This window comes from Protopterus annectens, chromosome 5.part0 (genome assembly GCF_019279795.1).
Source record: "Protopterus annectens isolate FY-2018-M chromosome 5.part0, PAN1.0, whole genome shotgun sequence".
NCBI classification, from domain to species: Eukaryota; Metazoa; Chordata; order Ceratodontiformes; family Protopteridae; genus Protopterus; species Protopterus annectens.
This window is the reverse complement of record NC_056735.1, coordinates 71,592,350-71,608,567: the sequence shown is the minus strand read 5'-3', so window position 1 is coordinate 71,608,567 and position 16,218 is coordinate 71,592,350. Positions and strand designations below refer to the sequence as shown.

The 16,218-nt window shown below is 41.0% G+C and overlaps 1 protein-coding gene across 1 annotated transcript in view; it reads right to left on the bottom strand.

Annotated features, from left to right (window-relative positions):
• The window catches only part of EPHA3 (EPH receptor A3), a gene marked incomplete in the record, with an annotated part of 1,122,317 nt that overhangs the window by 230,778 nt on the left and 875,321 nt on the right, over positions 1-16,218 (bottom strand). Inside the window, 1 exon segment of the mRNA XM_044072146.1 lies at positions 2,079-2,203. Coding sequence (XP_043928081.1) covers positions 2,079-2,203 — 125 coding nt within the window.

The following is a 16,218-nucleotide window of genomic DNA, read 5'->3' as shown; positions in this document are numbered from 1 at the left end:
CCATAAAAATTTCCAATTTTTAAACCCCCAAAAAAAAACTTACAAAAATAAAAAGTTAAATGCAATGGCACTGAAATGAAAGAGCATTTTCCAACTAAACATTAAAATGATGGGCTATTTGTTGGGACCGTCATTCAGATTAATTCTGTAAAACTTTGATTAAAAGTATATTTGATGAAACATACTCTGTTTATATAGTTATATCTACTCATTTTTGCTAGCTAGATACACACCCATATATATGGACTATATAGGTTTAAATGCTAATGACCTGTATGTCACATGTTACACATTATTCTACCGTAGGTTTGCATGACTAAAGATCTTATGGTGGTTAGTCACCACCTACAATGACTATGTAGGCTGCCTTGCAGACACTACAAAGCTCCAGCAGCTTACAGGATAAGGACAGAACATGCCTTGTGCAAGTTTCACGCCTACTCACATGTCTAGCTACGCACAGCAGGGTGCAGTTCATTGGATATTCATAGTACAGGGGCTGTGGATGGTCTCATACACATTACTGGCTACTCACAGGATAAGGACAAATATGGTCTTGCACAATTCCCTTTTTGTGTAAAAAGTAAAGGCTGAGAGAATTACCTTTTTTGAAATCCAGAGATGCTCAAAAAGTAGAAGTCCACACCTAATCAGAAGACAAGGGTGATCACGTCCTGGCGTCTGGATCTAACTATAGACAGATAAGGACCGAACATGGACTTGTACACATATAGTGCATCAGTACCTTGGAGAAGCAGCAATGGAGAAGACAATCTTCTTTGCTATTTTTTGTATTAACTGCTGTGATTTTCCAAGGGATAATGCAGAAATCCAAGGAAAATCAAGTACTTTTCTGAAGAAATTTTGCAGAACGTACCTAATTTTTCTTGCATTTTCCTCTGTCCCTCAGTATATACCAGCAGAAATTCTGGCTTATACTTCCGCAAACAGACTTTCTTTTATCAGTATATGTCCACTTACAGCAGGACACTGGTTGAACTGTCCAATGAGCGTGTTCGTTTTTGAACAGTAACAAGCAGTCAATGAATAATTAAAAATGCACTGGTCATATTTGGGTCTTGTCACAAAGTAAATAACCATGCTCTCTGAAATGCATGCACATTTTAATAGAATAAAAAATAATCCAAGGTGCAAATTTATGAAATATACATATTCTGTTGCGAGTTAGATAGCATAAATATCAAGTGGCATAACAAAGAGTAACCTCTGAGCAAATGAAATATAAACATCACATTTTTTTTATTGGAATGGTGCTATTAAGCTTTAGATTCTGCACAAGCTATACTTATCCATTAAATGATGCATCATTTAAAAGGTAATGAGAAATCCCACCCTACAAGTGGAATGGAGTACATGTCAATATATTATGAATTATTATTATGTGGGAGTTAATATTGTGAAGTGGCATGCTCTGACAACACCAATGCTCCAACACCAAAATATAATTAATATGGAATTAAAAAAACAAGAAAACGGTTCAGATCTGTAAATATATGGATAACTGCAACTGAGGTATAGCCAGAGAAAATAATTTTGTTCTTGTGTGCTCCCCCCAACCCACCTGTCAGTTAAAAATTTGAAATGCACCCCCAGCACATAACAAATGTTTGCATTGTTTTTCCACTGAAACCATTTAATAGATATAGTTTCACCATTTAATAGATATAGTTTCAATCTATGAAACTCTTATGGGAGGTATTGCTTTAGACAGTTGTGGACCTAGAGAAATCATAGCTTTTTTAGGCCATACTAAATGACTTATAGAAAATTGTACTCCGTAGAGTACAAAGAGTATGCTTAGCTACACCCTTGAAATACAAATGAATGAACCCTGTGGGCATGCAAAAACTGACTGCAATGAAGTCTCCCACTCTTCCTTGCCAACAGCATAGCAGTACCATTAACCATCATTCCTGAGATTATAGCCCATAGTATACAGAACTGGTGGATAAATTCCTGAGTGCGTTTCTACAGGGAATATTACTGTGTCCTCTAAAGCTGCACCAGCCTTATATATTAGCAAGGAGAAATGACTGGATAGATCCAAATGTCCGTACCTTTTCATAGTATTTGATTTCATAATCAAGGATAATGCCATTGGGATGTTCAGGCTCCACCCATGACAGGGTGACACTGTTCCGGGATGTTCTATCCTTCTTGACTACAATGACAGGAGATGGAGCTACATCGGAATAAAACAAAAACAAACATTTCTGAATTAGTCAGCGGTGCTAGTAGACATCACAAGCTGTACTATCGCAAACATTGTTAAAAAGGAAATCTTTAGTCAAAAATTCCTTAATGCGTAACAGCTTGAAAAGGCAAGACAAGCTTTTTATTTATTTTATTGACTTGTCAACCAACTAAGCAATCTGGTCATGATGGACTGTTTCATTCACAACTTGGACCACAAAGCCAACATATGTGGGCATATCCAGTCAGTGTGCAGATGTTTGGGAGGTGGAAGGAAAATACTCACACAGACAAAGGAAAGACATACAGAGAAAGGAAAGACATACAGACAAAGGAAAGACATACAGGCAAAGGAAAGACATACAGACACAACATCAACAGTGATCAAGGCTTAGGACTGAAGCTCAGATCCTTGAGCTACTATTAAGGCAGGGATCTTTTTCTGAGTAGTGTTTTGAAGTGATTTTAAAGTACATCAACTGAGAAAATCTTCTGTTAAGCAGGATTTTATACCACTTTTGAGGTACATTTTAATTGTTCTTTCCCCTCTTTAGAGAGTTAGTATTAACAAAACAGATGCAATTCTGTTTTCTGACTGGCTATTTGTAGAAACAATTTCTTTTGCAATGTATTTCTTTAACTATTGGAGAATATCGATATCTGTGCAGTGACTGAGACCAGGTTCAAGGCTCCAGAGAGCACCACTGCATTACCAGGCTATAACTCATACCACACTTTTCGGCCATCTAACCTGGACCGAACACCAAAGGCAAAGGTATGTCCATATTCATTTAGGATATCCACACCTCCAGGCTAGTTGCTCAGCATAATGCATCCAAGGTTATCCAAGTGCAACTAACTCTGAGCAAAACTGTAATCCAAATTGTAGCTTGCTACAGATCCCCCCCACCATGCCCCAGGATTCCCACTCCTCTTTTCTTGATATACTAGAAAATATTAGGGTTCAACCAAACACCCTAATAATGGGCAATTTCAACTATCCCACCATTAACTGGGAAAACTACTCATGTACCAACTCCTTCACTCAACACTTTCTGGAATTCATAAATTCCAATGCCCTGGATCAACTTATCCACACCCCCACCAGGGGCAACAACATCCTAGACCTAGTCATTACCAACATGAGTAACCAGTGTTCCACACCTGAAATCAACTCCTCATTGGTCAGATCCAACCATAAGCTAATCACCATAGATATCCACATCCCATCACCAACTTCCCATTAAGGAAACCATGGTAAAAAATTTCTCCAAAGTCAACTTCATGCTTCTTAAGATAGAAGTGGTGAACTTTATGACACCCATGCAGATGGACAATATAGTTATGACTGCTGAATTATACACAGATGCATTCTATAAGCACTTACACAAGTGCATAGATCGTGCTATCCCAAATAGAACTAAAATGCTATCCTCTAAAAAAGGAAGCCAATCTGGTGGTCCCATGCCATAAACAAACTCTACAACAGAAGGAAGAAACTGTTGCAAAACAGAGTAAAATCCCATGAGTGGAGGAGTTCCCTGGTCAGCCTCAGTAAGAAGCTAAGATCCCTTATAAGATCCTCCAAAGCTAGCTACGAAAACAAAATCGCCACTGATTCTAGGGACAACCACAAAGCATTCTATAGCTATGTCAAGAATCTCAATGGCAACACCCAGATCAGCTCTGAGTTACAGCACAATGGCATGAAAATTACAGAACCAACTGATATTGCCTACATCCTGGCAGATAGGTTCAGTGCTAACCTTAACCCCCTCTCACCCCCTAAAGGGCATATATATATGTATATATATATATATATATATATATATATATATATATATATATATATATATATATATATATATATCGGAAGAATGCAGAGTCCCTGTAATCACAACTACGCAGGTAAAAGATGCACTCTCTAAAGCCAAAAACACAGCGTCCATGGGACCGGACAACATCCCAGGCTGCAATTTACATGAACTTCAGAAGGAACCAACTCCCTACCTAAGCACCATGTTCAATCATAGTCGCACATCAGGCTTTGTGCCCACAACAGTTATCCCACTCCACAAAGGGGGAGCCACCACTGATCCCGGGAACTATCTTTCTATTAGCCTGACGAGCCTGGTCTGTAAGGCCATGGAACATATCATGGAACTCAAAGACATTGGTAACCTCCAAAGTCTGGACCCCACCCAGTTTGGGTTTGTGAAAGGCAGATCATGCCACCTGAACCTGATTGACTGCTTTGAGGCAGTCACCAAAGCTGTAGACGAGGGTAAGGTGGTTCTCACATAGCTTATCTTGACCTCGCCAAGGCTTTCGACACCATCCCCCATTCTGGAATTACAGCTAAACTCACTAAATTAGGTATAAATCCCTACATCACAAGATGGGTTGCCAATTGGCTCACTGACAGAACCAACACTGTAAAAGTTGCAGACTCCAAATCTGACTTCAAACCAGTGACGAGTGGAGTACCACAGGGTTCAGTCCTGGGACCTCTCCTGTTTATCTACTTATCTGAAGTACAGGCTAACACAGAAGGCCTTTGGCTAACTGAGTTCGCAGATGACTGCAAACTAGGAGACGTAGATGAGTCCCCAAATGATGTGGACATCCTACAGAAGGGCCTCACTGAGACAGATGCCTGTTGTCAGAGCCATGGCCTCAAGCTCAATGCCAAAAAGTGCACTGTCATCCCCTTTGGTAAAACTCTGTACCCATGAACTACCACATAGGAGCAAGTCTACTTAATGCCAAATGTGTGAGAAGAGACCTGGGGACCCACGAGGACAGTAGTCTCTCCTTTGATAATCACATTGCCACAGTAGTCAGGAAATCCTTTTACGTGGCACACCTCATCACAAATGTGTTCTCATCTAGGGAAAAAAGAGGCCATTGTTCCCCTCTATTCAGCACTCATTAGACCCATTATAGAGTACAATGCCCCTTTTGGAATGTACCTCACAAGACATCTGCAGCAACTGGAAAGTCCACAGAAGTATCTCACAAAGAGGATTACTGGCCTCAAACAGATGCCCTACACTTTCGGGCTCAAAAAACTCCAGCTTTACTCTGTAGCATATCGCCTACTCTGAGGTGATCTCTGCCTAACATATAAAGCTATGTCAAACCCAGAGCTGTTTGACATGCTACAGCTAAAGAAATCCCAATCCTTCCAAGCTACATGCTCTAGGGACCTAAACCTTGTCACTACAATAAACAGGACATGCTGGAGGGATAGATTCCTGTCCCAGAGACTTTCCATACTCTGGAACAAGCTACCCATCTATGTCCAGCAAAGTTCCTTATTAGCACTCAAAGAAAAATCTTGATGAGTGGATGGGAAATAGGAAATACACCCCAGGGATCACTTTGGTGGGTCTGCTTGACCGGGGCACAGGAAAGTAACTTTCTTTGGTGGAGTAAGCCAGGGAACCTTGTTGGCTATGGTTACTTAGGCCCTTGGGCTGATAGCCTAGCACCTACCTATGAAACTAAAAGTACAGTTTTGTACCTACCATAAATGTAGATGTTCAAGTTTTCACACTGCTGCAGTCATTACACTTGGGTTATCCTGCCGTCAGGCGGTCCTGCAGTAGGCCAGAGTTCCAAAGTCTTGGTCCGGCGTCAGTTGCTGTCGCTTCTTCCCTGACGTCAGTGTGCCAGGGGTATACAAGATGCATCCGACACCATTTTCTTCAGTTTTTCTTGCCCCAGATGTCAGGTGCCCCCAAGTAGGTAGGCAATACATATTGCTAATAAAAATTATACATATAAAATAAAACCAATACCTTCAGTTACAAGCAAATACACCACAAAGGTTGTATAGGCTAGAAAGGTATAGATAAGTCCAGCTAGTTCAGAGGGGATGGAGGGAGGGTAACCTGGACTGCAGCAGTGTGAACACTCTAACATCTACATTTATGGTAGGTACAAAACTGTACTATGTTCATCGTGTTACACTGCAGCAGTCATTACACTTGGGTAGAATCCCAAAGCTAAGGTTGGGTGGCTGGACTATAAAGTGTTAGGATTGGCTATGAGGCCCTGCAGAACTGCAGTGGCAAATCCTGCTCTGGATTTAGAGTAAAGAGGCAGGTGGTAAAGCTTGGTAAAGGTGTGCACTGAACTCCAAGTTGCAGCCTCCAACATTTCCTTGGTAGGTACTCCTCTGAGAAAGGCTGAAGTGGCTGTTGCCCTGGTGGAATGTGACCTAATGTTATTTGGGACTGATTTTCTATGCTGTATGTAGCAGTAACGAATACAGTGTCCTATTCATTTGGATATAGTCTGCTTTGAGATAGCCTTGCCCTGTGATCCTGCAGCATATGTTACAAACAGTTGCTCAGTTTTCCTGAAAGCTTTTGTTTTGTCCATGTAGAAGCGTAGTTGCCTGTGTATGTCCAAAGAATGCAGAAGTTTCTCCCCTTTATTCTGGGGGTTTAGATAAAAAGTTGGCAAATGGATGGTTTGGTTAAGAGCCTCACTAGATACCACCTTTGGCATAAAGGTACGGTTTGTCCTTAAAGAAACCCTGTCCTGATGAAAAATTCTAAAAGGTTCCACTGCCATTAATGCCTGTAGCTCTGAGACTCTTCGTGCTGAAGTTACTGCCAGGAGCAGAGCTGTTTTCCATGATAAAAATTTTAGATTGGCTGTATTGGCTGGCTCAAAAGGTGGCAGGGTTAGTTTTTCCAAAACGAAATTGAGGTCCCAAGCTGGTGTTGGTGCTCTCCAGGGTGGTCTTATGTTTTTAGCCCCTCTGAGGTACTGCTTTAGCAAGAGATGAGAGAATAAAGGAGGATCCGTGTTGTAATGTGCTGAAATGGCAGAGGTGTGGATCTTAATTGATGAGAAGAATAGGCCTCTGTCCAGCATCTCAGTTAAGTATTGTAAAATCTGAGGAATGTTTGGAACAAGAGGGTCAAGACTGAGTCTGGTTCCAGGTGCAGAATCTCTTCCATTTTTCTGAGTAAGCTTTCCTGGTGCTAGGCCTTCTGGCCTCCAAAATGACATCCATAACAGCTTTAGAGAGAGGTGTTGCCTGTTTGACTAATGAATCTGCCATGCAGCCAGGTTTAGGGTTTTGAGCTGACCATGCAGGATCAGATTGTTTTGTTGAGTTAGAAGGTGTGAAATTTGAGGCAAAATCCATGGTGGGCCTTGAGCTAAGTTCCTTAAGATAGGGTACCAGTGCTGGCGTGGCCAGTCTGGAGCAATCAGGATCATCTGTGGTTTTTCTTGCCTGGTTTTTAGGAGTACCTTTGAAAGAAGAGGCAGTGGTGGGAAGGCATAAACTTTTAGGTTTTTCCAGCTGAACAAAAGAGCATCCACTTTCCATGCTAGTTTGTGATAAGTCCTTGTGCAGAATTTTTGTAGTTGGCAATTCAGTGGGGAGGCAAAAAGATCTATGTCTGGGCATCCCCATTTTTGCATTACCATGCTGAAGATTTGTGGATTCAATTTCCATTTGTGAGGGTCCATGATATTTCTGCTGAGATCGTCTGCCAGAGTATTTTTCTTTCCTGGCAGGAATTGTGCTTACAAGTGAACTTGATACTTTAGAGTTGTATTCCACAAGGTCATGGCTTGCCTGCATAGGGGATAAGAATGAGTGCCCCCTTGCTTGTTTATGTACCACATTACTGTGGTGTTGTCTGTCTAATCATAACTGTCCTGGATGCAGAAGGTCCTTGAAAGCTGTTAGGGCATTTTGAACAGCCAACATCTCTTTTTGATTGATGTGAAGATGCATCTGGCCTGTGGTCCACTTGCCCTGAATGCATTTTCCTGCCATGTGTGCTCCCCAGGCGTAATCCGAAGCATCTGTTGTTAGAGTCTGCCTGGCTGTGGGTAGAGTGAAAGGCTGACCCTTTGTTTAGGTGACATGCCTGTGCCCACCATCGAAACTCCTGTTGTAGGCAGGGAATCGTTGGTATTACTGCTTCTAAACTGCAAGAGTGTTGAGTCCAAACACTTTTTAGGTACCATTGTAATTTCCTCATATGCAGTCTGGCATATGGTATTAGTAGTATGCAGGATGCCATGAATCCCAGGGCCTGCAGAATTTTTCTTGCAGGGAGATGGGACTTTTTTGCCAGTAACTGAAAATATTGAGATAGTTGAACTTGTTTGTCTGGCGTGAGGTAAGCCATCTGGGCCGTTGTATTTAAGCTGGCACCCAGGAATATAATCTGTTGTGAGGGCACTAGTTTTGACTTCTTTTCGTTTACTGTGTAACCTAGAGAAATTAGCAACCTTTTTACAAATGCCAGATGCTGTAGAAGAACGTCCTTTGTCTCTGCTTGAATGAGGCAGTCGTCCAGGTATGGATATATTTGAATTCCTTTTTGTCTGCAAAATGCAATTACTGGTGCCAGGCACTTTGTGAAGACCCTGGGCGCAGTAGATAAGCCAAAGGGCAGTGCACAGAATTGGTAGTGCATTGCACCAGCTTTGAATCTGAGGTAGCTTCTGCAATTTTGTCCGATAGGGACATTCAGGTATGCCTCTTTGTGGTCCAGAGTAACAAGCCAAGCCTTCTTGCCCAGCATGGGCAGAAGCTGCTGTAATGTCAACATTTTGAATTTTGGAATATCCAGGTAGGTATTTAGAATTGAAAGGTCTAGTATGGGCCTCCAGGCCTTGTCCTTTCTGGGGAACAGGAGGAGTCTTGAGTAAAATCCTTGTCCTTGTTCCTGTTGTGGTACTTTTTGAATAGCTCTCATGTCCATGAGGGCTGAAATTTGTTTTTGTGCCTCTGCCCCATTGATTTTGTGGCAGGTCTGGCATTCCTTTTAGCCTTGGTAAAGTATGAAAGTGGAACCTGTAACCTTGAGACACAATATTCAGAACCCATTTGTCTTGGGTGATTGCCAGTTTTGAGAAAAAAGTGCTAGTTTTCCCCCTAAGGGGGCTTGTAAAAGGGAAGTGCTTGGCGTACGAAGGGGAAAGTCATTGTGACTGTTTCCTGTAAGGTTGAGACTTGTCCTCATCTCCTTTTGGGGTTGAGGTGCCCCACTGTTGTTGTCTGTTTGAGCCTTGGGGTTGAGATCTGCCTCTTGGGCGTCTGTATCTGCCTCTCTGTGGCCTGTCTGACACTGGAAAGGACCAACTCTTTGTTGGCCTATTTCTGCCAAAACGAGGTGGCTGTACCTGTAAGAAATCCTTGACTGTTTGCATAGATTTAGCTTTATCCTCCATTTTCTAACACCTCTTCTGCCTTAACACCAAACAAGGTATAATGCCGTAAAGGAGCATCCAATAATTTTTCCTTAACATATTCAGGTAAACTCTGTTCTTTTAACCAAGCATGTCTTCGAATCACAGAACCTGCAACTGTGGCTCTACAAGAGGCCTCAAAACCACATTGCAGAGTATGTTTTCCCATCTGTTCAACTGCATGCAATAAATCCTGCATTTCTTTACAATCAGGAGCTTCTGAGCTTGAAGAATTTTCTGTTTTAACTGAGCCATTAAATATTGCTGGTACTTAAGCATGTGAAACTGGCAATTTAAAGCTCTTACTGCTAAAGTTGCAGAAGTGTATACTTTCCTTCCCCATCTATCCAAAGCTCTGGAATCTCTGTCAGAGGGTCCTGGATTTTTTGCAATGGAAGCCTTAACCCCTTTTGGACCCTGGGAAATAGTTTCTGGATCAGCAGAAGGGTTTTTATAAAGAAACTTGAGAGTCAGGGACTCTATAATACCCATCAGGCTTGGCTGGTGCAGGGGGCAAAGAATCAGGAGATAAGCTGGATTCAGAGAACACATCATCCACAATATCTAGCACAGGCAGAATAGCCAGGGGCCTGTGCTGAGGCAATAAAAGGAAATCCCTGAGCCTTTTCTTGGATTCTGAGTAATCCTGACTTTCCCAATGGAAATGCTCCCTCATGGTATGTAAAGTTTCCCCAAAAGAATAATCCTCAGGAGGAGAGGCTGAAGGGATAGATTCTTCAGCATCGGAGTCCTCATATGGGGGTAGAGAGTATCCCTGGTCTGAAGAAGAATCAGAGGAAATGGACACCTGATCAGAGGAATCATAGCCTGTATCCTGCCTAGGCCTTTTCTCAGGAGGGGGATGGGAACCCCTGATTAGAGTAATGAGGTCTTTGGCCATTTTGAGCATCTGTTTCTTAGGCATGGAGGACTGTCCAGGAGAATGCTGTACTTGTTTCTTTGTCTATAATGGTACTTTTGTCTTGGCTGTTGTTTTAATGGTAAGTTGTGAAGGTCTAAAAACACCCTCAGAAGCCGATGCCTGCTCAGCGGCTCTGGACCCATCTGAGGGATTAGTTTCCGTAGGCCCAATACCTTGAGTTTCCAGAGGCCTAGTTGTCTCCACGTGGGAGTCGGAGGCGGCCTGTGGCTCTGAGGTAGTGGGTGTCAGGGGCTGCGAAAGTGCCTCACTGAGAACCGGCGACTGGCCTAGAAGAGGTTTTGTCGGTTTTGGACCTCGGATGCCTGTCTTTATTCTTGTCCTTGCGTTTTTCCAGTATTGCAGGCATTGGTTGATCTGATGGCATAGTATAATTGAACCTTCAGCCAAAGTAGTGCAAAGCAAAATCAAAATGTCTTTTTATAGTGCGTTTGTTAAATCTAGCACAGAATCGACAACTAGTGACGTCATGATAAGGGCCTAGGCATGGAATACAGTAAGAGTGAAGTCCTTCTGAGGTATTTGCTTCCCACAAGAAATACAATTATTAACTTTTTCTGACATCGGTCTGAGGCAGGAAAAAAGTTTCCCCAACGGGGTACTTAGCTTTATTGAAGACTTCGGATCTGAAAATCGACTTCGAAAATCTCAGGAGTCAGCTGACCGGCAAACTGCTTCTGCTTCGGGCACCGCGCTGCAAGAAAGACTAAAGAAAATGGCGTCGGATGCATCTTATATACCCCTGGCGCACTGACGTCAGGGAAGAAGCGACAGCAACAGACGCCAGACCAAGACTATGAACTCTGGCCGACTGCGGGACCGCCTGATGGCAGGATAACCCAAGTGTAATGACTGCAGCAGTGTAACACGATGAACATCCTATTTTGTGTGAGTAGGTGTGTGCGTAGGTATGTGCGTGTGAGTAGGTGTGTGTAGCCATTTAGGGGTTAATAGTCTGCACTTTGGTTTATTTTGTTGATTTTTTTTTTTTAAGCTAAGAGTAGATTATGGTTTAATTTGTTGTTTTTGGTGGACTAAAGCACTTTTGCAGGCTGTCAGTATTGGTTCTCTGTCTGTAAATATTTACTTCATTTTTTTTTTAAGCAGGGTGGGCTGAAGGGAACTGCTTTAGACCCATAATGTCAAAGAAAAGCATGATTCAGCCCTGCCATTGTAAGCATGTTGCACCTCATTCATTGTCCTACAAACATCATTCCTTGAGTAGTCTCTACATATAAAATCATTGCTTAGCTCCTGAAACGCCTGTTGCAAGTAATCCTTATTATCATTCAGCCTAGATATTCTCATAAACTGACCTTTAACAACATTTTTGGGTACATACATGGGATGCGTACTAGATCGATATAACAAGGTTCTTCCTTTTGCAGTTTTTTTTAAACACGCTAGTGATAACATGATGCTCATTGGTTTTGGCTAAAGTTGCATAAAGGCAATCAATACGATGTAAAGAATAGTTCCAGGTGAACTTCAAGAAAGTGGTGGTACCTTCAAGATAACAGATAAATTCATGTAAAAAGGAAACAGAGCCAGTTCAAAGCAAAAGAGACAGTCAAACAAAATGTTTGTAAAATTTAATATGCTGAAAAAATTCATCATCAACTAATATGTTGGTCAGGTCCCAGTATGTCAGCACCATATTGGTGTAGCTATTGGCACAAACAGTGCCCCTGGCAACTCCAAGTTTCTGTTCATAGAACTTGTCTTCAAAATACTGCAGGTACAATACATAGATTAAAATGATTGTATACGGCTCACCATAACATCCTATTGTACATAATGGCACATAATCGCCTCCCTAGTATTGGTACTCACAATGCAGAGTCCCAAACTGCCTAAAAACATCCCAGAAAATATGGGACAAGAACAAATACTGAATACTGTTCTCTTTTAAACTTGCTTTTTGCAAGGGGGTAAACCTCTCTAAATCCTCCAATGTGGGAGGGGCAAGTTCCTCACATCCCTCTGCACTTACAGACTACTTCCAAGATCACCATACATTGAAGAAATGTGAATATTCCAAAAAAGGCCAGTCACTGACTTAGCATATGTTAGTCTGGATTTTTGATTGTTCTTTACATTCTGAGACCCATCGCTGTGACTCCATGAATTTTGATTGATTACCCACTCAATCACAAATGTTTTTACTGTTTCATTAAGCAGAATGGAATCTCTCATTTAGCCAGTGTACCCAAACATTCTGCTGAAAATTGTCTAGTAGAAAGATGTGCTCAAATGTTTAAGGCTGGAATGAAAGCGGAAAATAAAATTGTGTTTCCTCTACAATACTGCACCACGTCCAACTGTATAGCCTTAGGTCACCCCAGAATTATTCCAAGCATGCATGCCTGAACCATTTGTAAATGTAATTTGTTTGTTGCAATAATGATAAAATACTTATAATGGACAAGTGTTTCAATTCATTAGATCTAGAAAACAAGCAAAGCTTTATAAGCATGACTTCCCAAGTAGATTTCAATGATAAACAGGTTAAATATTATATGTATTTGAAAGATCAACCCCTAACATCATGTAGAGAAGGGCACAGTGATCAGCTGACATCCAGAAGGGCTGTGACCAGCAAAAAAGCAGAGGGGTCTTCATCTTCACCAGGGTAAGGCAATGTTTGCGAGATATAATCTAGTGCCAACAATGAACTTAATACAAGAGACTGCAATGCAAAAATGTGAACAGAGTGCCAAAGCTTCTTCCGGACTTAGGGTCCAAACCACACCCAAGTGTCTGAACTTGTGTGCTGCTTTTGTACCTTGTCGAAGGATTAATATAGCAATAACCCACGCCTGGGTGTGGGTAATGCTGGATTTACCCACGGTTGGTGTGGTTTGGTCATGAGGGCGAAGCCCGAGTGGCCAAACAAAGCCAACCATGGGTAAATCCAGCATTACCCACAACCAGGTGTGGGTTATTGCTATTATACAATAACATTATTTAAGAAAAAAAATAATTACTTTTCTTAAATAATGGCATTGTATAATGCCTCCTTGCTGCCCTTCCGCAGCTGTCTGGTATTCTGCGGCAGTTCTGATGTACTGCACATGCCTACGCAATACATCAGAGCTGTGGGCAAAAGCAACGGAGAAAGCAAGATCTCCGTTGCTTTTTAAAAACTGTTTCGCTATGTTAAATGAGTTTAACATAGCGAGACAGCTTTAAAAAAGGCAACGGAGAATATCTGTTGCTTTTTTAAAGCTTTCTGGCTATGTTAAACCCATTTAATGTAGCGAGACAGTTTTGAAAAAAGCAACGGAGAAAGCAAGATCACCGTTGCTTTTTAAAAACTGTTTCGCTGTGTTAAATGAGTTTAACATAGCGAGACAGCTTTAAAAAAGCAACAGAGAATTTCCGTTGCTTTTTTAAAGCTGTGTCTCTATGTTAAACTCGTTTAACATAGCAAGACAGTGTGAAGCAACGGAGATCTTGCATTCTCCGTTGCTGTAAAAAAAAGTTATAGTAATGGAAAAAGTCCGGGCGACTGGACCTTTTTCCATTACTATAACTCTGATTTACAACATGCACGCTGACCAATCAGCATGCACGTTTTTGAATATTTAATGGGGTGGTCGTTGTATAATAGACATTTGCCTCCCCCTCAGGTGAGCTCTGAATTTTCAACAACCCTTGAAGTGAAATGCTTAATAATGTGTCAGACTTTAAAATTAGATGTAAAGTGCTGCACTGAGCAGCTGTGATTCAACTTGGAGTAGCACAGTGCATCTGCAAATGTGTCTCCAAGCTGCAACATAATACGCGACTGCCCGCTGATCAGACAAATAGTGCTTCAAGAGTAAATGGGGTTTTCTTGTGAGCTCTGTGTCACTACACAACAGTAGTAACAAAGGAATGAGTGACCATGAACAAAAAATACAAAGCCACAGGGTCAACCAATATGCAGATAAAATGGCTGGGTATATATAGGTTAAGTTCTATAAAGATGCAGGGGATTGTAATCAGAATCATTCTAGGAGGAGGGGAGAAGAAACATGGGGAAGAATTAAAACTGCCTTTGCAGAAAGTACTTACCCTTTTGTACTGCAACCCAACAAGCAGACAGACAGATAGCCAACAGAACATCCAAGAAAATATCAAACCATAAAGTAGATGATAGTAAAGGACAAAGAACTAGAAAGAATGTGGCATGGAACACAGATGGTTAAATGAAAATTATAGCAATGTCTGCAAGAAAGCAAGTCTGATTTTATATGGTCATCATGGAGCATAATTTACTTTTTTTGTTGCATGGTAGTAAAGGTACCCCCAAAATATTCTGCCCACCTCAAGGTCAGACATCCCTACAAATATCTTGTGTTGATTCTGCACATCTGTACTGCAAAAAGATTTCATGCCTTCAATCTGGATGGCTGGTGCTCAACTTCAAATTGATACTCATGTCAAGTAACCCTTTACAGCTCCAAGCACCATCATCAGTTTAAAAGACAATTTGGAAACTGTCTAAGTGTGATCACTTAATGACAGCATCAAACTCTTCCTTAAAGTTTGCAAGCTGTCATTAAATGGTAACAGATGGTGGAAGGGGGTACTAAACAAGCACATTGCCACAGCACCAAATTTCCGTGCCACAACTTATTGGAGGAGGCACTGTTGTATTTGGGACAAGAAAGGAATGCTGAAACATGTCAACGACTAACCAGGTTCTCCTTTATTCTTCAGTTTTTGTAGCTCCCCTCAAACTAGCCATATTCATCAGGCAAGCTAGACAAACCCCTTTGTGTTTAAACTAAAATGTTTATTTGGATTAACATCCCCAAAACAGTGATCTGTGCAAGAACAGAGGACATTTGGTATCATTCAAATTATATTTTTGCAGGTATACAAAAATTGGAGAAACCTATACCTAGGTATAAGGTATCACAGCACTCAATATCAGATGCAAACTCCTAAATGCTTGGAGAAGCTACTTAAATTCATTGCATCACAAATTTCCTGAAAATATTCCAATTACTATATATACCAGCTTAAACAGTTCTTGCTTACCCCTTTGTGTTTTCCTGTATTATTTAAACAACTCAAAGTTCCTGTCTTGCCTTTGTAATAGCTTTAACTATAAAATAAATATTTTCTATGAACTCTGTGGCTGAATAAAATGTATCTTGACTACTATGTTCAGAGTTGCCTGTGTGTTTTACTCCAATGACTTGAAAAGCAAAATATACTGTCAGAGTAACCTACCTTCTCTCGTGTAGTATAAAAAATACATATAATGTATCACATCTGTTTTTTTGCTTTAGCTAAATACATTAGCAAACACGTCACATTTCTGAATAGGAAATTGAATAACACAGTTTACACATTTCTCATTGCTGATATTTTACATATTTTTAGACAGCTGCAAATGTCAAGCCCTGACAATGCATAATCACATTAACTAATTACATTCATTTTGTGTTTGTACAAGATCAGCTGGGTAGAAACCAGTGAGGATTAATGAATCGATACTGGCTGCAGTCAGAATCTGTGCTCCTTATGCTTTAAAATATGTTTGGAGTTTAAATTTCTGTGGTACTGCTAAAGCGTAAATTAGTCATCTTATCTTACGGAACAAGAAATGCCAGTTTAAAATACACAGTTAAATCTCACTATATTGACCACTATAAAAATAGATTCAAATGTGCTTCTAATGAAAGTTCTACAATTTTATAACCTTAGAAATATTACCTGCAAGCAAGAAAGGTCAGGCTTAGGCTCAGGCAGAACAGTGCAAAGAAAAAGATTTGGTAAAGACCTGTCCAAATGGGGGTCTGTCTGACATGATTCCACACGAAACACATCAACAC